Source organism: Hippocampus zosterae, chromosome 14 (assembly GCF_025434085.1).
Source record: "Hippocampus zosterae strain Florida chromosome 14, ASM2543408v3, whole genome shotgun sequence".
Classification (NCBI taxonomy): Eukaryota; Metazoa; Chordata; class Actinopteri; order Syngnathiformes; family Syngnathidae; genus Hippocampus; species Hippocampus zosterae.
The window spans coordinates 171085-198593 of NC_067464.1; the positions used below are offsets into that span (position 1 = coordinate 171085).

Consider the following 27509-nt stretch of genomic DNA (forward strand, 5'->3'; position numbering starts at 1 on the left):
CAGTAGCAGTGGCAGCTGCGGCAGGGGGCGCTACTCTTGTCCAAGATGAAGGAGGAGGATGATGGGTCCTGTTCTGTACCGCACCCCCAGCTCCCTCCTCCCCACGGAGTGGCACGCCGCACCCTGCCAGCCAATCAGAGCGCGGTCCCGCCCTCTCCATCCCATCCTCTTGGGTTACCGAGGCAACGGGCGCCCCCGTCTCTCCCCCCGCCTCCCCGCTGGTGTTTTCCATCCTGAAGGTGCCGCATCATTGCTAAGTGTAGCGTTAGCATAAGCGTCGCGGCCGGTGGCGCCGCAGTTGGACTGACCCGATCGCCAAGGGAGGCGCCTCCCTCCTCCTCCTCCTCCTCCTCCTCCTCCTCCGTCCGTCCGTCCGTCCCTCCTTCCTTCACCCTCCATCCATCTCATCCTTGCGTCCCACCGCAGACGAGCGTTACTTGACTTCTGGGTGAACGGCGAAGAGCGAGGAGCCGACAGCAGATGCGGTACGTACGCGTCGTCCGGCGTATTGCCGCGTGCGCGATGGTGCCTTCAGGAGCTGGAGGAAAAAGCGCAAATCAAGCTTGCGACGGCGGTCGGGGCAAAAGCGACGGCAGGCCAAGGGTGGGGTGACGCGCTCCCTTTTTCTTCCGCCGGCTTTGTTCCGGGCCGACGCCTGGTGGGTGCGGCCCGATCCTTTGCAAAAGTTTTGCCCGCGTGCCTCCCGGCAACGCCCCGGCTCCTCCCCCGAGGCCGGATGGCGTCCGTCGCTCCGAGCGGCCTCCAAATCCTTCGGAGCGTGTCGGGATCAGGTTAGGTTGGTCGACTGGGCGAAGGGTGGGGTCGAGGGCTCCGGAGCGAGGTTCTCACACTCGACAAAAAGCAACCGGATGCCCGCGACCCAAATTGAAAGCACACTTTTCTTGACCGAACTGAACCCCGACGAAAAACAATGTGCTTTAAAAATGAAAGGGCATAGCCCGACCCCCGCCGCCAGGTGCCCCAAAAGCGCTCGGGAATCCTCACGTTGCCGAGACTGCGTCGTGCGTTTCTAAAACCACCGACAGCTGCAAAAAGCAAAACCTTTGTTTTCATCTTTGCCGATTCATTTCCTCCATTCGAAAGGCGGCGATTTCGGGGTCGCGTTACGTCCGTACGGAAGAGGGATGAGGGTTGTCTTTTGTGCCTCACCCGAAAACCCGACTGAAAGGATACGAAAACCAAAATCAATTGCGCCGAGAACAAATTCAAAGCGAGGATGCTGCATTCGTGTCACTTCCTAAGAAAATGGGGCGGGATGAGATTCCAAGTGGTATTGAGAGCACTCAATTGGGAAAGCCGAGCGGTGTCGCGACTCCATGTGAGCGGGGGGCCTTTGGGGTTGACCTGGGACTGCTCACCAGGCATCACCTCACCTCACCTCAACTCAGGTGTATTTGTCGTGCACTTTAGAACAACCTCCCGCTGTACACAAAGTGCTGTACACGAAGCAAATAACAACAAGACAACAATAAACAAATGACAAAGACGGCAGAAAGCACAAAAACAGTCACACTAAGATCAAGTCTGAGTCATGCTGAGTCGTGGAATACAAATGAGCTTTGAGATGACGACGCCCCCGAGTGTTCGCCGGTCACGCCCACAGAGCTGCCGAAATCATTCGATGTGATTGAAGTCGATTTTGAACGTGTCAGGAAAATGGACAAAACGAAAGCTAGCGCGCTGTAAATAGCCCAAACGATGACCCCGCTCGTCCGGAAAGGAAAGCAGTGCGGCGGCCAAGAATTGGATGGCGTCGTGGCACGACTAAGCCGAGCCTCCGCCGCCACTTACGTTTCAGCTCATTCTCCCATAGGCTAGGATGCTAGTTAGCCTAGCCTGGTCCAGCATCAGTCTTTTGTTTTGGTAACACTGCTCGCAACAAATGTTGCTTGGAAACTCATTTGGTTGCTCTGAATGTTGCTGCTGGTGACTTTCAGCGCGGTCCCCATCAGTCGGGGGGCGCCCGACGTTTGGTCGTGTTCCGTCGTTGAAATCTGTGTTGCCATTGAAGAGAAAATTAGCGGTTGGCCTAAAAGCGCAAACAAAAAGCCACCTGATATGACAAAGGTCTAATAACAGACCGGCGCCTTTCAATCCCCGAGCTCAATGCTAATTAGCAACAATGTGGTGGCGCGTCAACCCTTTCGGCAGCGGACCGCAAACAGAACACGTAGAGCAGACACCAAAAGAGTACTTGGTCACTCTGCGTTGAACGACAAATTTTGTGGCGGACCGATGAGCCCGGACAGGCGTCGGTATGAATCAGTCGCTTCGGTTTTAGGGGTGCGCAGTAGCCAATCATATTGGAGCGGCTGAGATGGGGCGCGGGGGTTCCCGAGATTCATAACAGGCTGCACTGCCCCCACGCGGCCAAGATGAGCGCGGCACAAGGAGCAGCATTCCATGACATTCTATTGATTTGACGTCATTCCTACGCTGTTTTTATCTAGCGCAATTTGATGGGGGGGGGGGGGGGGGGCGCGCCCTAAGACAAATGCAACAATCATTCTTGTCGTCTTTGAAAACGTATTCCCGGTGTTTGGAATAGATTCGCTCTCTCCGGGCGTGTTGAGACACATCATCCCGACATGATTACGGGCATCCTTCGTGGCCGTCGTTGTTGCATTATTCACCGTGTGAATAATGCAGTCTTGCTTCTCGCACGTGTGAACGTGCGGAAGCACCGATGACGCAACCGTTGTTTGGAGTGCGTCATGGAACCATGCAGATGAGACTTGAACCAATAATGAGGATGGCAAAAGCAAGACTATATTGACAATAGCCATGAGAAAAGGTGCCAAATGACATCCAAGTGGAGGTCAGCCGCCGGCGGGCGTGTCCGAGACAAAACGGCAAGTTCAGTGGAGCAAAGGTCAAGACGGAGGACACAAAATGGCTGCCGTCACTCTGTTTACTTGCCGCTGCGTTGGAAACTGCCGAGTAGAGAAGCAAGTGTCTTCCACGACACGGATTGATAGAAGTCACGTTTGTCTCCGCCGCATTGGAGCGAAAATGGCCATTTCGAGGTCCAGTGTTTTCTGTGAAGTGAGGGCCATCTAGTGGCGAAGCGATAGAGTGCAACGCCTTGGGCTCCGAGCGCCCGCGCGCCAAATGAGCGGCAACGTTTGAGCCTGACTGCAGGCAAAATGTCCTCCCAAAGCTTTTCTCCGAGTGGCTCGAGCGACGGGCTCGGCGGAGGGCGGTCAATTTACGCAGGCCACAGACATCACGTTGAGGTACGGCGGTCATCAAGTTTGTCGTCTTCGACTATCCGTAGCAGAAACATGGCGGCGCAACGTGGCGGCCTGTCCTCGGGCAGGCAGGCATTCAGGCAGGATCGCCCTTTGTCTTGTCGTTCGCCATCACTTCGCCTCCAATTGCATGACAGGAACATGACGTCGATGTGATCAAACATTTTTGAACTGGACAGGGAGTGTTGGAAAGAAGAAAGCAACCGATTCTGACACCCTCCCTTTATCCATCAGCGCTCAATATTCTCGCCAATGTGGTGTGATGCTCTTTTGGGAGGAAACTTGACTTCGTCGTTGCTGCATTCTTCCCAAAGTACGACCCCACAGTTGTGAAGGCTCAAGTTAGGTCGTCACTCCACGGCCATATTCAAGCTCGAGGGAAACCTGTGTTGTTTTCCCGAGTGTGTGTGTGTGTGTGTGTGTGTGTGTGTGTGTGTGTGGACTATTGTCTTTTGTTGTTTTGCGATGAGGTCACGGCGATGTCATGCTGTGTCCTGAGCCTGGGGGGTGACAAGAAGGCTTCTTTTTCACTCATTTGAGTGAGCTGACATGGAAAGGTACGACCCGATGTGTCCACCATGTCGTCGTGCCTCGTCATGCCTTGCCTTGCTCGGGGGGGGTCTGCCCTACTTGTCACGCTGACTCACCATTGCTCATTTGTGTCGGCGCAGGCCCCGCCCATGAGCGCCAGCCACCGCTGCCAGTCACCAGTCACCGCTTCCTCTCTGTCACCATGAGTGCCATGGCCTTGTCTCCATTGAGCCCCGAGCCGCCGTGCCCCGCGCCCGATCTGGAGCAGGGGGTGGCGCCGTTAGCGAGACCTGCAAAGAGAAGAATGACGACGCCGGCGGCCGACGACGTCGCCCACAGGTGAACAAAACGAAAGGATGGCGATGATGTGGTGATGACGATAAAATGGGAGGCGATGATGATGAAAATGAAGACGATGTAGCGATGAAGATGATGAGCATGACAATGACGATGCAGATGAAGGTGGAGGTCGTGCCTCGCGCGGCGGGATGCGGTTGTAGGTCGTGACGACGATGCCGCTGACCCCGCCCCTTTCTTCCCCAGGGCCAACGAGAGGCGCCCGCCGCCGGTGCAGGCGTGCGCCGACTGGCAGGTGCTGCTCCACCTGCCGCAAACGGAGGCGTGGCTTCGCGCCAGCGGCGCCCGGGTGACGCGACTGACGAGCTCGGTGGCCCAGGACGCCGACAACAGACACGTGGACACGCACTTGTTGCAGCTCAAGGTAAACCACTGAAGCGCCGCTCAGTGGCATATCCAGCCCGTTCGGAAATGCTTTGTCCATTCTAGCCATTCCTTCCTTTTTTTGGTCGTTTTTCCGGAACGTTCGTCCCATTCGTCGTTTTTGGAGACGACAAATCGAAACGCCTTCTCGACAGTCACTCGCCATTCAGTGTGCAAATGATTCGCGGCCAATTTCCCAGCATGCCTCGCTCCACTCGGGGCCATCCTTTCATGTCCGTCGGTCCGTCTGCGGCATTTCTTTCGCTCGCCTCCGTTGTTCAAGGTCCGTCGCCTTCGATTTGAGGGCGATTCGTGGAGAAATGACTCGGTGTGGAGAGGAAATCATCGGCGGGACGCGTCCCAATCCAAACGGTCCCATTGAAAGTGACCGTTTGCTGCCTCCTGGTGGCGAAAAGTCAGAAATGAGCATGGCATTTTATTTGGCTTCTGCGCTCCCTATTCTTGGATAACATGGTTGTTTGATTCCTACGTTGCTGTGGTGGCCTTCTTTTTGTTGAGTTGCTTAAGATTCATCCATTGCGCCGCCCGGTGGTCATTTGCTGAAATTACAACGGAGAGGCATTTTTCAACATGGAAGCCAAGCTCACGGAGTTTGAACCCCACTTTACTCGTGCGTGGGTCCAAGTGCTTAGGACAAAGTCAAAAGCGCGCTGAGCCGAACGGAGCGCCCCCCCCCCCCCCGGGTTGTTTTTGTCCTCATCGCACCCGGTGCACGTCGTCGGGCATCCGTCGACGTGTATGCGTGCCGAAGGAAGATGGCGGGGCGCTCTTTCGTGTGGCATCTTGCCTCTTTGTGACCTTCACTGCTGTGTGTGTGTGTGTGCGTGCGCGCCGGAATGCGTTGGGCAGTTCTAACAGCTGCGCGAGGAAAGTCGCGACTGCTCGAGGGCGAGGCCGCGATGATGTCACTGCGGCCGCCACGTCCGGAATGCACCACGTGACACCCAAACGGCAAGGAATGGCTTCTGGCCTTCACTTCCTCACCTTGCCTTCCTCACAACTCACCAAAATCGGCAAGCGCGTGCGCGTGTGCGTTTGTCTGAGTGTGAGAGAAATTCACAGTGGTGTGCTCCAACAAAGTGTGTGCGTGTGTGTTTGTGTGTTGTTGCAAAGTGTTTGTTTGCATGCGTGAGGGGTGCTCGGGTGAGACGGGTCCCAAAATAACTCGCAACTGTTGCCCCCCCCCCCCCCCCCCCCAACCCCCCACCACCACACGCACCCAATGGAAACGGAGTAAGCAGGTCAACGTGCACGCGCACGCACACACCGCCACACATCGGTTGACATAGTCCGAGCGGGTGTGCGGCGGCTGTGTGGAACTTTGCGACGTCGCGGCAGCTTCTCGTTTTTGAAGACGCTCAAAGAAACGCGCTCGAGGTAAGAAGTTCGACGTCGCGCGCGTGAGACCGCAACATTGTTGACCCAGTTGGAAGGGACGTGTTGACCTGGCCTTGTTGCTATGATGTCACGGGAGCGCGGTTGCTATGGTTACGCTGCCTTTAGGGAGCGTGGTTGCAAAGACCGATGCCGTTGGCCTTGATTGACCCCACAAACTTTTGGAAATTGCGAGACACAACATGATTTGTGTTGATTCCATTGCTTCTTGTGTGTGTGTGTGGGGGGGGGGGATCTGCCCGACACCCCTCACAATCACATTGGGACCAGTCTGCGGGCCGCCGGTCGACTTGAACGTCGCCGCCTCTTGTTTCAGAAAGGCGATCCGACGGATGGCAGGACTTTGAAGCTTATTGGCCGAAATGGCCGCCGTGCCCGCCGTGCCCGCCGTGCGAATGAGAGTGCGTGCGTGTGGATGCAAATGGTAGAGAACGTGCCAGAGTGCAAGTGTGGGAGACGCCAGGGGCGTGTGTGTGTGTGTGTGTGTGTGTGTGCGCCCGTGCGCAGCTAGCGTCCGTCAGATGTAAGCTCCTCCAAATGAGTTGCGATGGCAAAGGCCGCCTCGCTGCTCCTTGGATGGGATGCGTGTTGATTTGCATATGAAAGTGGTCTGCGCGCCGGCAAGGATCAGAAAGACGCCACGTCGCCGTTTGATGACCCAACCGCGTCATTCCCGACTCCCCGTCGGGCGCTCGCAGACGTCCCAGCGGGTCCTTATTGCCGTTTGGTCTCCGCCGCATTGACGTGAAAGAGTGGGGGGGGGGGGGGTCGATTCCCTGGGGGCGGAAGACGCACAAGGCTTTGATGCGACAGGTCGCAAGTCACTCGGCGCTTCCGTTTGATGCCGGCAGAACTTCCAAAGTCGTCCATTCAGGACAAATACCCCCCCCCCCCCCTAAAAGGTGGTGCAACATTTAGCAAGACTTTGGCGTTTGCGCGCTCCCTCAGGACATCTGCGAGGACATCTCGGACCACGTGGAGCAGATCCACGCTCTTCTGGAGACGGAGTTGTCCCTCAAGCTTCTGTCCTACTCGGTCAACGTCATCGTGGACATCAGGTGAGCGACGGCACCCGAAGGCCTCTCCTCTCCCCTTGCCCCCCCCCCCGCGCCTTTTCGACCGTGCGCGTGTGTTTGCCCGCTCAGGACGGTGCAGCTCCTGTGGCACCAGCTGAGGGTTTCGGTCCTGGTTCTGAAGGAGCGTCTCCTTCGCGGCCTGCAGGACCCCAACGGAAATTTCACCGGGCGGACCGACATCCTGCAGGCCTTCACCCGGGACCCGGACCCGGACCCAAACCAGGTAGAAGCCAAATTCCGAGGAGGCGGCTAGCCAGCTTCCGCCGCAGCTTCCTCCCAACTCAGCGCCCCGCCCACTTGCTCTCGTCCTTCAGACTCGCCGACTGGACACCCTGACCGAAGTGGACGAGCGCGGCCGGCTGACCATTCGCTGCAGTCGGGACTATTTCTCTCTGGACTGCGGCATCACCGCCTACGAACTGAGCGACTACAGTCCCGGCGAGGAGCCAGAGACCGGGGGAAATCGCGACGCCCCGACGGCGGACTCGCAAGGGAAGCGGGAATCGCGAGAAGGCCGGCGCGCCGTCCTGTCCGAAGGCCGTCCCGACTCGGGAGACGGCCCGGCGACCAATCAAAACGAGCTGGCAAAGCGTTCTCTGTCGGCCGACGGCCGCGACGTGGCGCCGTCGCTCCCGAAGAGAGTCGCTCTGATCTCGGACCACGAGGCGGAGGACAACCGGGGGGTCTCTGATCTGCCAATCCGGGCCCGACCCAACCGCAGCCGCCCCGCCGACCTGGTCCACCCCCTCGCGGAGGATCTTCTCATGGAAGATCCTCTCATGGGGGATCCTCCGGCGGAGGGTCATCTCGCGGGCCCTGCGTACCGCTCCAATTTCTGGTTGGAGCTGGACTCCCTTTGCCCGGAAAACACTTCAGAAGCCATCCGCGAGCGGAAGGTTGGTCCGGCGTCCACGGTGAAGCCTGCGCTCGCGTTTGTGATTGGAAGCCAAGCGCCCCCTTTGCGTTGATCTCCGTCCAGCAGGTCGCGAACGCCGGCAACGTCCCAGAAGGTCCCGCCGTGGCAAGCGGGAGTCCTTTCGGCGACGGGGACTCTGACTCGTCGGCGGCGTCCCCCGCCGGATATGGGGGCCCGTCCTCAGACCCGGATGCCAGCGGGGAGGATTCGGACCCCCGACCGGCCGCCGGCAAGGGCAAGATGCTCTCCTGGCCCGGGAAGCAGAAAGCGCAGGAGGTGAGCGATGGTTTGTTTTGGCCCGGGCCCTTCTTCTGACATCCTCTCCTTGGCGGCAGGCCGGCCCGGAGCGGCAGCGCTGGTACGGCTCGGAGGACTTCCTGGCGCTCCCCGCTCAGATCCGCGAGAGCGAGTCTTTGGCCATCAACCTGGAGAGTCTGGCTCGGGCGCTGGTGGGTGGACTTTGCTGTCTCGTTGCAGCCCTCCGTGGGCTCTTTCCCATCCTCGGCTTATGTTCTCCTCGTCGCAGCGACCCGGCGGGGAGGACCTTTGCCCCGAGGCTTTGCAGGACGTGGATGACTGGGATCTGACTGAGCTCAACCAGGACAACTGGGATTCTGCGGAGAGCGGGGACGACGCGCCGGTAGGTTTCTCTTGCTTTGAGCCGCTCGCCGCTGCGCGCAAACGAAACAAAATTGGTTCCGGGAAGCGATGGCAACCCCCCCCCCCCCATCTCCTCCAGGTTCCAATGGGGCGGGACCCCCCGGGCCGCCTCAGCCCCGCCTCCTCCGGCGACGCAGCCCGCTCGTCGGATGAAAGTATCGAGTGCGGCCGGCTGAGCGAGCCGCTGTCCGAAGAAGCGGCGCAGGGCCTCCCGGAGCCCGCGGCGCCCCCGCTGGACAGATGCGGCAGTGCCACTCTGCTGCGGCAGCTTCTGGAGGACTTTGACCAGGACAAAGATCCCGATGTGTGGAGCAAGTTGGAGGTAAAAACACAACCGGGGTGGGCTCACGTACTCTGTGTTTTGTCGTAATCCACGTTGTGTTTCTATTTTTCATATTTTTGTCTTTTTGGAAGCATAGTTTTTCCATTGAGGGCAAAAATCAGGATTGACGAACAGAACACAGAAATCCGTTTTGAAATGTTGATCTTTGAAGCCGCTTCTAAAGAGCAAATGGAAGGCAAAGCATTGGGATGGAAATCAAACAAGGCAAACAAATCAAGCTCCTTGGCATCCGTTCCAATTTTCAAGTCTGCCAGCAGGTGGCACTGTGTCTCCATGGCCTCTTCTCTTTGGCGGCTTTCCTTCAGGCGTCAAATGGCAAAGTGCTTTTTTTTTTGTTGCCGACGGCCCGATGCTTCTGGATTGGCTCGCTCTTGATCTTTTCTAGCAGTGTTCATCCAACAGCAACTTTTGGTTCACTTTGAATTGAGTTTTTTTTTTCCCCTTGAGTCCACTCGGAGCTCCAAATGGGCCCTCGCTGTCCCGCTGAGCGCAGCGGCCGGCTTGTCCTTTGCGAGCGTCGGCGAATGGGACGCTTGGAAATTTCGCGTTGACGTTTGCGCTTTGGCCGCTCGCAGAAGTTGGTGGGGCAGCTGGACGGATTCATCGGCTGGCTGCAGGGGGCGCTGGAGAGCACCGGCGACTGGACGCCGCCCGAGGCCAACTTGGACGCGCTCAAGCTGTACCTGGACACCCACCTGGTCAGTCCGCACGCACGCACGCACGCACGCGCCAAAATTGGATTCATTTCTCTCCAAATGCGATCATGTTTACAATTTGTATGCCGCGCTTGTTTTTGGGCGTGCGCTCATCTTCCAATTGCGCTTTCCTTCTCGTTCTCTTTGTCGTGACCTTTTCTCCATCTTGCCTTTCTTCCTTTTTTTCATCTCGTCATCTTTTCCCTCCTTTGCTTGCATTTGCTAATCGCTTCTTTCCCCTCCACTTTTCTTCTCGGCCCGTCACGTTCCTTCGCCTTCTGTTGTTTTTTTAATGGCACGTTTGATCCGCCTCTTTATATACCGCCTCAACCGCCTTCCCCACGCGAACACCGCGCACTGCTGTCTCTCTCGATTTCACTCTGTCCTCATTTGTCGGGGAAAAAAAAGAAAATAAATCAAACAACAATCAGCTGCGAGCATATGGCCGCTCATGGCCCCCCCGAACGCACGCGCACCCAAGGTGCAGTGAGACGCGACATCAACATGCACCATTGTAAACACTCGCACGCGCACCGAAAAACAGATTGGATTTGCATTCTTTAGAGAAAATATATACAAGCCGGCCCTGTTTTAAGCACACACACACGCACGCACGCAGGGCTATTATCATATATTTGCATGTTCCTGGACAGACTTTGAAATGAGCATCTCTATCTCCCAACAGAACATCACCCCCCACCCCACATCTTATTTAGCCGTGTGTGTGTGTGCGCATGTGTTTTTCCCTGCCGCGCACGAGCGTTTGCCGCGCGCGCCCAGGTAAGGCCGAGTCGGAAGTCGTCCCTCGCCCGCCAAGAAAGGCGGAGGATGAAAGAGCGTAGCGTAGCATAGCGTAGCGCGAGCAGGCTAAAGGCGCTTTGGAGCAGTTTGCTCCCCGACCCCGGCTGCGCGCGTGTGCGTGTGCGCGTCTGATAGTCACACTTGTACTTTGTAGTCATTAGCCGGCGCCGGCCCGCTTAATTGCGTGTCGGCTGACGGATGCGCACTTGTCGAGCGGGGGCCTTTCATGGCGCGCCGATTGCTTTCCCCTCCCGTCGCGCTCGTCTTGATGCCGATCGCGACTTCCTCTCGATGATTTTGAATTGCCTCTGTTCAAAGTGCAGCGCACCGAAGCGCCACGATATCGGCGTGCCCGGACAGCGACGGGAAGTACGCGCCGCTGGGGTCGACCAGAACGGAATCTTCCCACGCGGCGGCCCGATTCCGACGGAGGCGTTCATCCGAAAAACTTGAACGGAAAGGCCTTCGCTCCAAACACTTTGATGGAATTTGTCCATGCTAACATGCTCACGCTAAAGGCTAAAGCACGGGCGGCCCCATGCTTCTCGTCCGTCCCGGGGGCCGCAGGCCGTTGCGCTTTGTCGAGCTGTCATTGCAGACGGCGCAAGCCCTGACCACGCGTGCGCTTGTGTTGCAGGCGTTCAAACTCAACGTGGAGCGCCACAACGCGCTGAAAGAGAGCATCGTGGAGGACGCAACGGCGCTCCTCGCCATGGTGCCCGCCCACGCCCAGCAATCAGGTACGCCCGCTCGCAACCACCAGCGCTGTTTTGGTGAACGAGGTGACCTTGATGGCGTTTGGCGGTCGAACGAACGCCATGGAACGCGTTTGAGCTCGGACAGTGACAGCGCGGACGTTTCATTGGGCCGGACGCGCCCGTTGTTGCGCGGCGTTGAAGTCGGACAGGGAAAGCAGAAATGGGATGGGCCGCAAATATGAGCAGGAAAACAAAAAGTCGGCCCGCACGTGCCGACTTTGCTCCTGACTTCCTCCGTGGCCCGCATGGACTTTCGATCCGCTGTTGACGCGTTGGCGCTTGTCGCCTTCAGGACTGCGCGACATCCTCCGGATGGTCTCGGGCCAGTGGGAGCAACTGCGGCTTCAGATCCGCCGCCAGCACGCGTGGATGCTGCGCGCCCTGCGCCTCATCCGCGCGCGCCTCCTCCTGCCCGCCGAGGGGCCTCCGCCGGAGCGCCCGCAGGTAAGAAGGCCGTCGCCTTCCTGCCGCTCGCCATTCCGGAATGTCCCTTGCCATGCCGCTTCCACGACCCGCGCGCCTAATTAGCGCCTGCGCGAGGGCTTGAACGCGGCCGGAGCTGTAACGGCTCACGCGAGGAGCAGCGGCCTCCATTCCTTGGAGTTCCTCGCCGCCGTCCGTCCGCAGAAAGTAGCGACGCATCCGATTTGCTCGGTGGGTTCCTCCCTCGATCCGCAGCTCGCCTTTGAGCTTCCCTCGTCTTCCTCCCGGCGCCGTCGGTCGCGCGGAGGGCCCATTCATGTAAATGTCAGGAAATATCACAGCCGGGGTTGCGGGATTAGCCGGCGACGAGGAGACGCGGCAAATACAACGCTCTGACAAGACCCCCGGCGCGGGGATTAGGCGGGATGCGCGCACGCACGCGCACACCTTGCGCCGTCGCGAGGCGCGGCGCCGCACGCTGAAGATTTGCTGCGCCCGTGCCAGGATTGCCAAGCGACGCGCGTCTCGTGTTTTGCGGGCAAAGGTTGCCGGGAGCCGCGCCAAGACCGGCGTCGTCGCCCGCTGTCATATTTAGCGGCTTAGCGGGATTTGAAGGAGCTCCGGTTTGCCCGGGCTCATCGACGCCGGGAAAAGGGCGGCGGGCGCCGTTCTGAACGTGGCCAATGTCCCGCCGACGCCGCGCTCTGAAAACACGCGCCCTTTGCCTTCCCAGCATCCTCGACAGCTTTTGGGGAAAAAAAAAAAAGGTTCACGCGCCCAAGTAATGGCCGCCTCGCCTTTATGACGGTCGAGACGGAATCCGGAGACTCGCATCAAAGTTTGGACAAAACTATTTCAAAAACAAGTCGCGCGTGATGGAGCGCACGTTTAGTTGTTGCGAATCTTCCACAAAAAAAACCAACAAAGAAACTGTTCGGACACAGACATTTTGGAGGCGGAGCAACCCGACGGCAAAGGTGACGCTGCAACACGACGTGCTTGCGATGGAAAAGGCTTGCATCCTATTTCCTTCTTACCGGTTGCCACTCTCATGAAACACGCGCGCGCTTCTCATGTGATTTTCTGCAAGGGAGCAACCTCCCCCAGGGAAAGAAAGAGGGCGGGCGGCCTCGGCTCTTGGCGAGCGCACCTCACGTCACGCGTGGTGCCGCCGTCGAGCGTGGCGCCCATTCGGGGCCTCTTTTTCCACGCCGGCGTTTGCAGGGGGAGGAGGAAGGGAAATTTGGAGGTAAAAGCCGATAAGTCGGCCCCCGCCGGGCGCCGCGCCGAGTGCTTCTTATCGGGGCGGCTGCCGGAGACAGCTTGTTGGCCTCGGGCTTCCATTTCACCCCACGGACCGCGGCGAGCGCCGCCTCCCAGAGACGGACGGCGAAAGAGGGGAGAGAGACGGGAAGGAAGCGCCGCCGCTTGTTGGCAAAAAACAAAAAGAAGAGGAAAGGCAAGCTTTGATTCCAGTCCCCCCCCCCCCACTCAACTGTAAATATATATATATAATGTACAGTTGAGTGAAGTATCCACCTGAAAGTTGACTTTGTAGTGAGGATGAGGAGGAAAGAGCATAAACAGTCTTTCCATGTCGCTGGGCCTGCGACTCATTTAAATAATGTCCCGAGGTTATTACAATCTATTAAAAACGAGAAAAAAAAGCCCCGTTGGACGCCCGCCTGATACCCGCAACCACCAATCACACACCGGCACCTGACTTTCCATAATTTAAGATTAAAAGCGCAGCTCGGCGTTGCCGTTAATCCGCGTTGAAGTCGCGGTCATTTGGCGCCGCGCGTGCGGCCGCCGCCGGCGCACGCCATGCATTAAACATCATGTTCAAAGCATGTCGCGCAAACAAACTTGCCAGTTTGGGGGAAGCGCCTTTTTCCGCTTGACTCTTTCCCTGCAAACTCTCAAAAAGTCCTTGAGTTGACTTGTCATCTCCGCAGATGCAAAACTCAACCAATCATTGAGATTTGTTGACCCCCCTCCCTTCCTCCCACCTCAGACGGAATCTGCGGTTTGACTTCTATTGGGCTGACGGAACCTTTTGTGTTAGCCTCGCATGCTCCGAGTCGCCGCCCGCCCCGCTGTCGCGTGGTGTTCCGCAGGGCTCAATTGCGGGGCCTCTGCTGTTCTCCGCGAGAGGATAAAGCGGATCAAAAAATGGGCGGATCAATGGATGGATATCGATCATACGAGTAAATCAATTGCAAACAAACTTGTCAGCCGAAATGTCACTTTTGTGACATTTGTTCTTGATTGAATGTTCCCCCCCCCCCCCAACTATTTGGGCCGTAAAGGGACTAAATGAGAAATGCAAATGTGGCGATGGGAAATAATGAGGGCCGCGTGCCGCCGGCAGGTATTAGCATGCCGCGGCTCTCCCGAAGCTCAGCCGCAAAGTCAATTTCTTGAATCGACTGTACGTACATTTCAATCTAAAGTTGCGAGGGAGCGCGCGTTTGCCGACGGCGGCGTGACGCGCTCAATTTTCTGATGGGCGGGAGTCTTTGCTCTTTTGGTGTTGTCACATTTTTCCTCAAATTTAATTACGTGGATTTTCTCCCCCTGCGATGTGTCGCTCCGACTCATTAAAACATGTCGCACTTTGATGAAAGTTGCCAAGCTCAGTCCACAAATGAAGTTTACTCCCCCCCCCCTAATCAAACGCCGCCAAAATGTTTCGTTTAAACCAAAGTCCGGGCACTCTGACTGAAATGAAAATTCAAGAAGAAGCGGCTTGAGCTCCAGCTCGCGCAGAGGCGCTTCCCCGACGGATAAATAAACGGCGCTGCCAAAAGATGAGACCTTTCTCCTTTCTGACATCGACTTCAAGAACCGAGCCGTACTTGCCGGGGTCGTTTTGATCGGACGTACTTTCGGCTCGGCCCGGAGAAAATGTCGCCGGTGCTCCTCGATTCGGAGCATAGTCATTTATTTGGGGGGTGGGGGGGCGAGTCGCAGCCGTTGCGCGGTAGCATCTCAAGCGGTGCTCATCGGGGCTCTGACCGGGGGCCGACCTCTGCGCTTATGAGCCCGGCAGAAGCATCGTTAGCGTGGAGCTAGCTTAGCGTCTGTAAAGATGCTTTGCGATGGGCCCCGGGCGACCTCTCCTGCTCCTTTTCAATGTCACCGGCGCGGCAGATATCCGCCGAGCGTGGCGATAGCGAACGCGCCAGCCACTTTATTTACTGTTTATTCTGCACTTCATCAGCGGCAATCGGCCGCGAGCGCAACGCACCGCTGACCACGCCGCCGGTGTGTGCGCGCCTGCGACGGGGGACCGTGTCTGTGCCTCTGTCGGAAACCTCGTTAAATATTCATTGACAATTATTCCGCTTTGACCGGAGCGTTTGATGAGGAAGATGAGCAAGACGCCGCCGCCGAGGACGTGAACAAGAAAGAGCAGATGACAAACAAGAAGCCGGGACCTCGGTCTGGAAATTTGGATGAGCGACCAAAGGTCCAAAGTAATGGCCGGGGAGGGGGGAGGAAAAAAAAGCATTTGCCTCCTCTGTCGCACCGATGGAAGCTTGAAGGACAGATGGGCCACCAATTAAGAATGGATGAATGATGCTCCGATGAATTTTGGTGAAAGGCTCCATCGCATTTCCGCTACAAATCCTTCACCCCCCCCCCCTCACACACACACACAGTGAGTTTTGTGTGTGTGTCCTCATTATTTCCTAATTAGCCTGCATGTTAATTAGCATGGTGGCTAATGTTAATTAGCTCCATTAATGGGAGGCGCCGCAGCACCTGAAAACCCCCACCGACGCCACCTCGCCCACTCCCGACACGTCTTCATCTCAAACGCGGTGCGGCAGCTAGCCTAGCGTCCAGCAAACGACGTCGTCACGCGCTAGACGCCGCTCGCGGCGTTTCGCGGCCGGGCGCGGCCTTTTATTTCCAACGCGCCTCCGAGCGTTGCGCTTGGACGTCCGCCGAACCAATGTATGCGGGCGCGCGTTTCAAGCACGCGAGCGAGTGTTTTCCTTGCAGGGCACGCCCGTCCGCAAATGATTGCGCCTCGGCGTTTTGTTTATTAGCTCCCTGATTGAGGCGCTCTGTCTCCAGCAGATTGGATGACCTTTCCGCCGACGCCGCTAAGTAGACGAGACGGCCGAGCGCTTTTAGCCGCGCGCCGTTTGTACCCGCAAGCCTCATCTGCATACAGTTTGGACGCAATTACGCGCGAGCGGCGCCGAGTGGCCCGGGTACCATCGCGAGACGCGGCGTGAGGCGCGTGAAGGAGAGCGCCGCTCGCTCTGACCCCATTTCTTCCGCGGAATGCGATTGGTGCGAAAGGTGCGGGAGAGGGGCGGGACTGGGCCGGAGTGCGGCATTCACGCTTCATCTCCAATAAGCTCATCGCCGGCGTTGGTGCCCCCCGCCCCCGCAGTAGAAAAGCTTCCAAATAGGCTTGCGATCACCCTCTGGCGCCCGCAAGTGGCGCCGCGACGGGGTGTGTGTGGGGGGGGGGGGTGAGGTCACCCGTCACCGTGGCCCCGCTCACAAACTCTGCCGCGCTCCCCCGCAGGCGGAGCCCCCGTCCAGTCTCTGGGACGCCTGTCAAGACGCCCTCCAGGAGATGGCCGCCGAGCTGGGCGGCCTGCGCGACCTCTCGCCCGCCGACAGGTAGGACCGCCCGTCGCCGGCCACGCCATTTGGGCTTGTGAAGAAGTGAAGAAGTCACTGAGTGAGTGAGTGAGTGAGTGAGTGTGCGCGGTGTTTGATGTCGTCGTGCGCACTGACATTCCCGACTTTTGGTCCCGCCTTCAGGCCACGGGACTTTGAGCCAGCGCCCGAGGAGACGATCGGCTGGGAACGGCAACCCCGGGTAAGAGCGCCCTCCTCCGCTCGCCCCCGCCCGCCGCCTTTGCGCATTTGAACGGCCGACGAGATGGCGCGCGACGACAACGCAAGTCCACACTCGCCTTTGCGTCCATTTGTCCGCGTTGTTTTCCGTTCCTTGCGGGGGCACGGCCGCGCCGGCGCGGTGACTAATTCCCGGCGCGACACGCTCACCTGGCCTGCGAATTATTGATAAGTGTAAAGATGAAGCTAATTTCTCCAAAGGAGCCTCGCTCAAATATTCATCCGCGTATGAATATTCACCAGGCCCATCAATTTTCCATGAGGGGGGAATCGCGCGTCTCCGTCTTCCTCGTCTTCTCTGGCCCCCTTTTTCGATGCGTTTGCCGCGCCGTAAAATATTGATGGGGCCCGAGGTCGCCCATCTCGCCTTCGCGGCGGCCGGCGGCGCCGTCGCTCCATCGCCGCCGGCGTCTGGCGGGAAAAGGGTTTGCGGCGCCGCTCCTCGGGAAAGGAAGCCTCTGTCCGGCTCGGGAGGTCGGCCCTTTGGGGGGGGGCGACGCCGTTCCCCCTTCTGGTCATTTGGAATGTCGACAAAGAGCCTCCGAAGACGTCGGAGGTACATCGACATCGTGAACGTCGGCCACCCGGAAGTGCGGCCGTACGCGTCCGTCGGCGAGCCTTCGCTCGTTGCCTTGACTACGTCCTGAAGTGAGCTAACGGGGGGGGGGGGCACGCATGGACTGTTGGCGATTGGCATCTCCTTTATTGACCCGCAGGCTTTCCCTCTCTGTGTGTGCGCGTGCGTGCGTCTTTTGTGAGTGCTGCGTGCGCGTTTGCGTGTGAGCGGAAAAGAACCTGGCAGTGTTGCGCTGAAATGCTGGGGGGGAGACTCGCCCCCGTAACCATAGCAACGGTGCCAGCCAACAAAACTTTGTGCGCCTCTTGGCAGTCTTGGGCTCTACTGTTTATTGTGGCCTTCCGCTTTTCAACTGTGGAGGGTCGGGGGAAGAAGGGGGTGGGGGCGCACACGAGTGCGGGTGTGCGTGTGGACACCGGCGACTTTGTGGTTCGTGAACGGTGGTGTAAATCTCGGCCCGGTTCAATGGAGTAAAGAGGCCGAAAGGGAAAAAAGTGCCTTGTGGGAGAACGAGTGAGGAAGAAGAAGATATGAAAAAGATGGCCGTTCTTGGGCTTTTCGAGATTTGCTTGCATTGTGTCCCCGCTTGATGAAATTGGACGGAAGTAAACGAAGACGACCTGCAAAACGCTTTCAAGACAAATCAAGGAGTGGCGGCCTGGAGAGAGTTTAGTGTCCAAAGGGCAAAGGCTTCGGAGCGGCTGGCAAAAGCCAGGAGCAGCGCCGCCGACGCCTTTTGAGCGGCAAATTGACCTTTGTTGGGCCAGCGGTTTGCAAAAAAGAGCGTGTCCCCTCGCTTCATCATGGCGCCACCTTTGACTGGCCCGCTCGGCGTCCTCGCCTTCCGCTCGCCGGCATATGGCGGCGGTGCCGGCGCTCGTTTGTTTCACCGAGTCCCTAACGATGTCTGATGACGCTCGTCCAGATGCCGAGAGGCAGCGTTGACGCGTGATGAGGCGCCTCGTGCCTCAGGGGTGGGGGTGGGGGGGAACCTCTGGCCTTGCGCTCGTACCTTCTCACCGCGACGCAGGGGGTCGGCCTGCACGGACAGTGGCCGGATCGCGTCAGGAGGGCCGCTGTTAGCATCGGCCGTTAACGTCGACCGTTAGCGTCGGCCGTCGCGCAGCGTACTTGAGCGAGGTGAGGCTCGAGCGGCAAAGTGTGCTTCCAGGCGTTTGTCTGCCGCTAAGGCGCTGGTCCCCGAGGGCGGAGACGAGACGCGCGCAGATGGCGTTTGCCACGGTGGCTCTGGCGGAGACTCGCCGTTTGTTTCGTCTCAGGAACAAAGCGCGCAGGAACAAATTGGTGACTTGTACCCTCCCGCGTCACGATTGGCAGCCCCCCTCATTTCCTCTAACCCACTGGCTCGCACGCTCCGGAACGGGCACGAGACGTACTTTCTGGTCCGCCGTGACCGACCCCAGCGGCGCACGGACGCACACGTCGCCGGGCCACTTTCAGGATCCTTTTTTGGGGTTTTTGATCACACGAAATGTGGCTGGAGCTTCTCAAAGATGACAACTTTGTTGACAGACAGCAAGTGGTCAGGACGCCTCCTCCCTCCTTTGGGCTGTTTTGACCCTCAACCGAAACCCGCGCTTGAGGGCGTCGCCCGACTTTTGTTTCATCCTGAAAGCCCCAAATTGGACTTTTCAACTGTTTCTCCGCCGCCTTTGAGCGGTCCAAACACGAGCTCCGAGCTTGAGGCCGTACCCGCAAATGGAAACGAAGTCCAAAGTGATGTGGCGATTTTGCAAAACGCCGTGTTCTTTTGCCGTCGTCGCGCGTCTGATGATTGACCGGCGCCGCCGCCGGCATCTCTCCGCACGCAGGACGGCGCCGTGCCGCCAAGCGGGGACGTCCCCGAGCGCCTGCGGGCCGGCGTGGAGGAGCTGAAGGCGTGGCTGCGACGCACCGAGCTCCTCATCCACGACGCGTGCCTGCGACGGCCGCGTCGCGACTCCCGCCGGCAGCTGGCCAGCTTCAAGGTAGGCGCGGCCTTCCTCGCGACCTCACTTCCCTCCCTCACTTACGGCACGCGTCCGGTCGCCACCCCCTTCGTACGATCCCCGAGAAACCTTTTGCGCTCCTGCTACAGTCATCCTCCATATCCACGGACGCGATATGGAGGATCCTTGACATGGATTGCGGGCTTGAACAGCCAACAAAGCGCCGCAAGGCAAACAAACTTTGACGTCTGGAGCTCGTCGACACTAAATCATCAATAAAGCCGCGCGGCGGCGACGGCGTGCTGAGCATCCGACGAACACGGGCGAAGGACGTACGGAGGCAGGAAGGAAGGAAGGAAGGAAGGAAGGAGCGTCGCCGCGGGGCGCTAACGGGGTTTTAATCAGCTGGCGCCGAACAACGGCTAGCGCCCCTGATTAGCCGCTCAAGCCGATGAATGCAAATGAGCAAGCAAATGCGCCACAAATGCGCGTCACACAACAAACGGGCAAGTCAGAAACGAGTCCCTCGCTGGGGCGACGAGGGAAAGGCCCAAAGTGGCGACACCCCGGATGCTCCCGCGCACGTTGCCTCGTAACATTTGAAGAAAACAGCATCGCTCACTCTTCTGCGTCACCTGCTCAACGGGAAAACTTTTTTTTCTCATTTCCTCTGGAAGATGCCCTCTCACACACACAACCACGCTAGCCCCCTCCCCCCAGGCCCCTCTGCTAGCTTTTAATTGAATTAGCGCTCAGATAGCATGTTACCACGCCACGCTCCTCCGGTGGGCCCCGGGCATCCCGCGACTCCAAATACTGTGTGCGTATGTGGTGGGGGCACACAGCCAAAATTAAGCCATTCTCTCACACTCTGTCTCACACACACACTCAAGCGCATAGACAGCAAGTGGATCTTTCTGGAAGATTGAACTTTGCTTCGTTTGCAAGAAGTGTGACAGCAAACTGTGTGTTTGCAAAATGGTGCTTCCACATTGATTTCGTGTCCTTTCTGCCTTTCCTCCATTTTGCCTTTGATTCAGTCCTTCCTTCCTTCCTTCCTTCCTTCCTTCTTTTCTTCGTTCGTTCCTTCCTTCCTTCCTTCCTGCCTGCCTGCCTGCCTGCCTGCCTGCCTGCCTGCCTGCCTTCCTTCCTTCCTCCCTTCCTTCCCTCCTCCCTCCGTGCCTTCCTTCCTTCCTTCCTTCCTTCCTTCCTTCCTTCCTTCCTTCCTTCCTTCCTTCCTTCCTGCCTTCCTTCCTTCCTCCCTTCCTTCCCTCCTCCCTCCGTGCCTTCCTTCCTTCCTTCCTTCCTTCCTTCCTTCCTTCCTTCCTTCCTTCCTTCCTTCCTTCCTTCCTTCCTTCCTTCCTCCCTCCCTCCCTCCCTCCCTCCCTCCCTTCCTTCCCTCCTCCCTCCGTGCCTTCCTTCCTTCCTTCCTTCCTTCCTTCCTTCCTCCCTTCCTCCCTCCCTCCCTCCCTCCCTCCCTCCCTTCCTTCCCTCCTCCCTCCGTGCCTTCCTTCCTTCCTTCCTTCCTTCCTTCCCTCCCTCCCTTCCTTCCTTCCTTCCTTCCTTCCTTCCTTCCTTCCTTCCTTCCTTCCTCCCTCCCTCCCTCCCTCCCTCCCTTCCATCCTTCCTTCTTTTTTCCTTCGTTCCTTCTTTTCTTCTTTCTTTTCTTCCTTCGTTCCTTCCTCCTTCCCTCCCTTCCTTCCTTCCTGCCTGCCTTCCTTCCTTCCTTCCTTCCTTCATCCCTCCCTGCCTTCCTTCCTTCCTTCCTTGCTTCTTTTTTCCTTCCTTCCTTCTTTTCTTCCTTCGTTCCTTCCTCCTTCCCTCCCTTCCTTCCTTCCTTCCTTCCTCCCTCCCTGCCTGCCCGCCTTCCTTCCTTCCTTCCTTCCTTCCTTCCTTCCTTCATCCCTCCCTTCCTTCCTTCCTTCCTTCCTTCCTTCCTTCCTTCCTTCCTTCCTTCCTTCCTTCCTCCCTTCCCTCCTTCCTTCCTGCCTGCCTTCCTCCCTTCCTTCCTCCCTCCCTGCCTGCCTGCCTGCCTTCCTTCCTTCCTCCCTCCCTGCCTTCCTTCCTTCCTTCCTTCCTTCCTTCCTTTGCCTTGATTTTCCCGCGGGCAGCCTTGCTTGCCCGGCGTTTGCCGCTGCCGATGCCGCTCGCGCGGAACCTTCGGTGCGGTTGCGACGGTCAAGCGATGAGCGTTGGGCCCGTCGCGCGGCGCTTTTCCGAAAAGGGAGCACGGGGCAAGGGGGGGGCGGAGTAACCGTGTCGCCGTCTTGCGTCCGCAGACTTTGTGCTCGGACGTGCGGGCCCGGCGCCGCGGCGTCTCCCGGCTTCTGAAACTTTGCCGGCGGCTCCTCCGGCAGAAGCAGGTGGGGGAGCCCCGAGTCGGGACGGGTTAGTCGACCCGGCGCCGACCCGTCCGACGCTGACGCGCGTTTGTTTTGAGTGCAGCCGGGCCCCGGGGCGGAGCCGGAGCCGGACGGCGAGGACCTGCGGCTGCTCTCCATCAACCTGGAGCGGAGGTGGGAGGCCGTGCTCATGCAGACGCTGCACTGGCGCAACAGACTCAAGAGGGAGCTGGGAGAGCGCACGGTGGGCCCCCCGTTTGTCCTCAATCACCACCGCAAAACAGTTTGCAATTTTCGCTAACACCTAAGCACATTCTCGGAAGGTTTTCGCCACATCGCGCCTTTGCATCCGCGCGGAACAATTCATCGGCTTGGAATGGCGCCACGCCCCTTTGGTCTTGTCCGCGCCATGTCGCGGCACTTCACAAAAACAAACTCTGAAATGGCCGTTGCCGTTTGGTGCGTGACGTCCGCCTCGCGGAATGACGTCCCACCGAGCTGCGGGGGAAATCCAGACATTTCGCTAGACATGATTGAGCGCTCGTGGGGATTTCGTTCTTCTCCGGCCCGTTCGAGCCGTGTCACGCGCCGATGCCGGCCGGCTGAGTTGGGGGGGACGACGGAATGAAAGCAAACAGCGGCGGCGGAGCGAACCGAAAGGAAACGCTTTTGTCTCGTCCGCAGGCCGCGGGGAACTTTGCGCCGTCGGGCCGGCGGCGCCCCGAGCGTGCGAGCCCCGTCCCAGCTCCCTCGACGACCTCGCCTCCGGATGACTGCTGGGAATGGGACGAGACCGACATGACTCCGGCGGAAGAGCCCCCGCCCGACCTGACGCACGACCTCCCCTGCTCCGTCGACCCAGCGTACGCCGCCCATCACGCCCTCCGGTCGCACGGCGCTCCGGAGCTTCCCCGGCCGACCGAGAGGAAGCGGCGCGCCCTGCGGAAAAGTCCCAGTCGGGACTCCACCTTCTCCTCCGCCGAGTCCCTCCCGGACCTCCTGGGCGGGCTGACGGAGGGGCCGCCCCGGCGGCGGGGGGGCGGCGGCGGACGTCGCTCCGGGAGCGAAAGCGGAATCGTGAGCGACGCCGGAGATGGCGACGCGATACCGCGCCGCGGGAGGCGCGCCGACGAAGGGGAGGGGGCGGAGCCTGTCCCACCCATCCGACAAGGCGCAGAGGAAGAAGGGGAGCCGTTGAGCCCGGAGGAAGCCGGCGCAGAGAGGCCGGAGATCTCTGAGAAGGATCAGGACGACCGCGCGGACGTCCGTCCGGCCGGCTTTCTTGTCCGCCGGCCTTGGGATCACGTCGCCGGCCCCGCCCCCGGCCCCGTCTCGTCCCCGGGCTCTTCTCTGGAGTCACTCCTGTCGCCGGGCCGCGAGCTGTTCTCCTTCCCGGCCGTCGGCCGCGACCCGCTCAGCCCGCCGGAGCCACGCCGGGGTGCGGGGTCGCGAGGAGAGCTGAGCACCAGAACCCTGGATCTCCTCAAGCGTCTGGAGAACATTCGGAGCCCCCCGGCCTCCGAGATGACTCGCAGTCTCTCCGACAGCACGCTTCGCGGCGGATCTCCCCTCCGCCCGGGCGGCGCCCAAGACTCGTCGGCGGGTTCCGAAGACCCGGCCGGGCTCCCGAAGCGCGGGAAACTGCCAGCGGGCGGCGGCGGGCGCCAAGACGAGGCGGACGGCGTCAGCTTGAGCATGGTGGTCAACGTCTCCCGCGCTTCCGCCTGCACCGACGACGAGGACGACAGCGACCTGCTGTCCTCCTCCACCCTCACCCTCAGCGAGGAGGAGATGGGAGTCCGGGAGGAGGACGAGGAGTTTTGCGTGCCGCCTTTGGACCCCATGAAGGAGGAGCCCCGGGCCCGGGCGCCGCATCCTCGCACCTCCAGGACCCCAGTGGGACTCTGGGACGAACTGCGGTGCGGGAGCGACCCCGAGCGAGGACGCCTCCTCCACTCCAGCCCGCAAGGCCACGAGGAGGAAGAGGAGGAAGAGGAGGAGAGCTTCATCGGCCGGTTTGCGGACGACCTGGAGAACGGAAATGCGGAGCCGAGCGGCTCGAGAGATGCGGACGACGAGCTCCTGCGAGAGGAGTCGGCCGTGTTGGCCGAGAGGGGAGAGCCCCGAGCTCTCGGCAACAAAGGACTTGGGGACTCCTTTGACTTCACGGCGGCCGAGGAGGACGTCGAGCCGCTTGCGTCTCGGGCGCCGACCGCCGCCTCCTCCTTAGTGGGGCAGCTTCAAGGCGAGTTACCCTGCCGGGGTGCCTCGCCCTCCGGCGGCAGGAAGGCCATCACCGTCCGGGAGAGCTTCAAGTTCTCCTCGCTGGTGACGGAAGAGAGCAGGAGCAAACTGCGGGACAAACGTTCCTGCCTGCCCGGCAAAAAGTGGAAGGGCTCCCACGCTTCCCCGTGCCGGCACCGCCAGCCCCCCTCCGCCCCCTCGCCCCCCTCGCCTCAGGCCAAGGAGGCCGTGCATGACTTTGTGATGGAAATCCTGGACTTGACCGCCGAGGCCCGCCGGAGCAAAGAGATTCCCGGACCGGAGCCCCCGTCGGGCAGCGGGAGGTCCGACGCCCAGCGAGGCCCCGCCTCCTTCCGGCATATCAGAGCGAAGGTAGCGTGCTCGCGAGCACCCGCGCGTGCGTACACAAAAATATCCACCGCATATCCAATCGAAGAAAAATCTGGCTTCCTAAAACTTGCCAATAAACGCTCGCCTTGGAACAAATGATCAACGGCCAAACGAGCCATCCTACAAATCGGCGATATTTTCAATTAGCGGCTACAAAGTTTTGCTTGCCGCGTGGGTGGGGGGGGCAGCAGCAGGTGGGCCATTTCCTCGAATCAAATGGAGGGCGTCTGATGGCGAATACGTGAGCTTTGTGTCCTTTTGTGCCGTCTGCAGGTGGCGCAACATTCCCATCAGCCCTTGCACCTGCGCAAAGGCGACTTCTACGCCTACTTGTCCCTCTCGTCCCACGACAGCGACTGCGGCGAAGTCGCTCGCTGCGCCGAGGACAAGAGCGCCGCGCCGGCGCCGTACCTCCTCCCCGCCGCCGCCGCCGCCCGCGCCCCGCCTTTGGAATCGGCCGACCCCGCCCCCTCGCTCAGCCCGGACGTCCGGGACGAGGAGACGCTCTTCCCCGCCTGCGCGGAGGAGGTCTACCCGGGGCCCCCGCTGCGCTACGGCCTGCCGCCCGCCCGGTACGCCTTCTCCAAAGCCCTCCCGGAGAAGGGGGCCCGGCTCCCAGACCCCGAGGAGGTCCCGAGCGTCACGTCGGCCCGAGACGAAGCCGAGGTCCCCGAAGTGGAGGGCCCGCCACCCGTCCGCGGGGCGGCCTCGGCCGTCCGGGAGCCTCCCCGCGGCTCCGTCGAAGGCGAGGCCGCGGGCCGGCGCCTCGGGGGCTGCGCTGCGCCGGGGGGGCGGGAGGAGGCGCGCGGTCTTGAGGCTCCCTCTTATCTTAATCCCCGGCCGCGCGTCGCCTTGATAGACTCCTCGCCGGCTCAATGTTTGGCAGATACGAAAACGCCGCCATCCAATATTGCCGCCGTAATGACCAAGATAAGTGGCGGCGGCGGCGCCACAAATCCCTCAAAAGAGCCGCCCGCCTTCGCCGCCTCCGCCGCACGGATGAATCCCCAAATGAACCGCGGGCCGATCAAAGAGGCCGATAGGGCGCCGGGCGTGGCGCGTGGCGCCAAGCGGCCCGAAGGCGGGCCGGCGGCGGGGCCGCGGCCACGGGAAGCCAAGAGGAGCGCGCCGGCAAGGAAGAAGCAGGTTGGTGCCCCCCACCCCCCCCCCCCCCCCCCGCCCCCGCGGAGCCGTTTTCAAGCCGCCCAAATCTCCCCTCGTTCGAACGCGACATGTTAAAGGGGCCTTTGAAGGTTCGCCGTGGGCCGACCCCGATGGCTTGTTGCCCATTTCCGAGCGGAGGCCGCCTCGTTTCTTTGGGCAAATGTAACTCGGCAAAGACGCGACACCTCAAGGATTGCCACTCGAGCACTTTTGCTGACTGCCACGTGCGCCGTCGCCCCTTGGACGCTTCCAAATCACGTCCAATCCAATCGAGCTGCGACACGGACGTGTCCGCACAGCGTGCAGGTTTACGGCCATTTTGGGGCTCGGCATTTGACCCCGCGGGCCTCCGTCCGACGCAAATTCTTGCTCTTTGTGGGGCCGACCCACAAAGAGCAAAATTCTGCTGGATCCACTGAATTCTTACCATGACTTTTATTCAAGCCTCGTATCCCCCCCGCAACCCACACCGACACCCGCCAACCCCCTGAGGTGTGAATGCAAGGTGGGATTTGCAGACGTCTCACTTTCGGGTCCAGGGAACAACATCAGCATAATTACTATCAGTCGCATTTGATTAGGATTCATCAGCCTTGAATTAGCGCGTTTGCCCCCCCCCCCCCCACTTTTTCTATTTCCTCATGCAAATCAGCGCGCAGCCTTGCTAGCGCCGCGCTTTAGCCACTTTTAGCACTTTTGACTCCAGTCGCGCGCGGCGCCGCATAGCAATGAGCCGCTCCTTCGAGCTTCCGGCTTTCGGTCGCGGTGCCGGAACGCAAAGACGACAAAAGGACGCTTGCGCCACAAAGAAAGCCATGGCGAGGCCGCATCGACGTCGGCGTGTTCTTCGACGGCCCGAATAATTGCCGCCTTTGGAAAAGTCACTTTGCAGTTGAGTTGGGAACGATTTGTCTTTGTCTGGCAGGCGACGGCCGTCGATCCAAACGACAAGGCGGCGCGGGGGCACAGCCGCGTCTCGCTCCGGCCAATGAGGGTAGGTCTTCCGTCACGCTCGTCTTGGGATGGCGGGAGGCGGGCGACGCCCCCAACCGGTCGCCGGTCAAAGGCCGAGCAGACAATTCCGTATTTGTCATCGCGCTCTTAGTCCACTCTGTTTTTCGTCACCGCAAATGAAATACAACAACCCTGTGTGTGTGTGTGTGAGTGTGTGTGTGTGTGTGTGTGTGCGTGCGCGTGTGCGTGCGCATGCGCACTCGTAGCTGGCCTATGGGCTCCTCCAGGGCGATGCAAACCTTCGTGCCCCCACGCTAGACACGCACACGCACAGCCCTCAGGGCAGGGCATACCAGTCCTGATGACGCTCTGACAGCCCAACAGCTGCAGCCTGTTGTTGTTTCAACACACACACACACACACACACACACGCCGCCATGACGACACATGGATGCCTAGATCCGGTGCTGACCCCCACGGGGCATCCCGCTGCGGCCCACCTGTTCGCGCACACTCGCAGGCTCAATTAAAGCGATGGGCAAAGCAGCTCGCGATGTGCTCTGTGACCCACACAGCAAAAGGTCCACGGGCGTGAGCAGAAAAAGCATACACACACACACACACACACACGCAGCGGAGAGAAGGCGGAGGTCCGCTTACTTGATGCTCTCACAGGCCAGTGGAAGTAGCGCCAAGGTCACAGCGCACGCAGACAGGCATAGATTCTTTATCCTCTGCGAAGAAAGGCCTTCTCTTCAATGCCGTTCCCACTGGACGTTTGCATGGTGTCCGAGATTTGCAAAAAACAAACAAACCGGTGAGCAGAGTGGGCGAGCGGCATGGGGAAAACCTCCCGAAGCGGGGGCCTCTCCCCAGTCAGGGTGGCGCCGCATTCACTTCTTCCTTTCTTGTCCCCTCCAGACGGGGCCCGCGGGAGCCGCCGCCATCCGGGTCCATCCGTGAGGGAAGGTCGCCGTCGTCGTGGTCGCGAGAAACGGCCGACGGACCGCCGCGTGGCTGCTGAACGAGAAGAAGAAGAAAGGCAGAGAAGAGACGTGACAAAAGTGGAAGAAGAAGAAGATGAATGAAGTCGAATGAGGAGGAAAGTCGACCCAGCCGGATGTCAGTTTGCTTGGAACAAAAAGAAAAGAAAAAGACGCTGTTGTTGTCGCCATCTTATCCCGGGAGAGGCTCGCTTGGCTATGCAAATCCTTGAGAACCATTCAGAAGTCTTGTTGCCTGCTCTTTGTTGTTGTTGTTGTTGTTTTTTGGGGATGGAGGGTGCAGGGGGGGGGGCGCCCCGTCATGGAGCGCGCATGCTCGGCTTTGTTTTCATGTGGAAAGTCAAGCTAGGCTCATGTCACCATGGAAATAAATCAATGCCAATA

At 59.6% G+C, this 27509-nt stretch overlaps 1 protein-coding gene and 1 long non-coding RNA gene across 2 annotated transcripts; both read left to right on the top strand.

The window, feature by feature from the left end:
* Positions 1-200: 200 nt before the first annotated feature.
* Positions 201-27509, top strand: akap6 (A kinase (PRKA) anchor protein 6). The gene is given in 21 exon segments (XM_052086717.1): positions 201-485; positions 3944-4142; positions 4347-4524; positions 6888-6997; positions 7085-7238; positions 7330-7911; positions 7995-8194; positions 8197-8380; positions 8458-8913; positions 9510-9632; positions 11068-11170; positions 11481-11632; positions 16164-16261; positions 16406-16463; positions 18878-19066; positions 21307-21390; positions 21473-21613; positions 22054-23985; positions 24277-25149; positions 26093-26161; positions 27043-27509. Coding segments are annotated over 20 exon segments (5865 nt in total). The 5' UTR covers positions 201-485; positions 3944-4005; the 3' UTR covers positions 27085-27509.
* Positions 26168-26563, top strand: LOC127615030 (uncharacterized). Its single transcript, XR_007966787.1, has 2 exons — positions 26168-26351; positions 26388-26563. It is a non-coding gene; the product is annotated as an uncharacterized LOC127615030 (long non-coding RNA).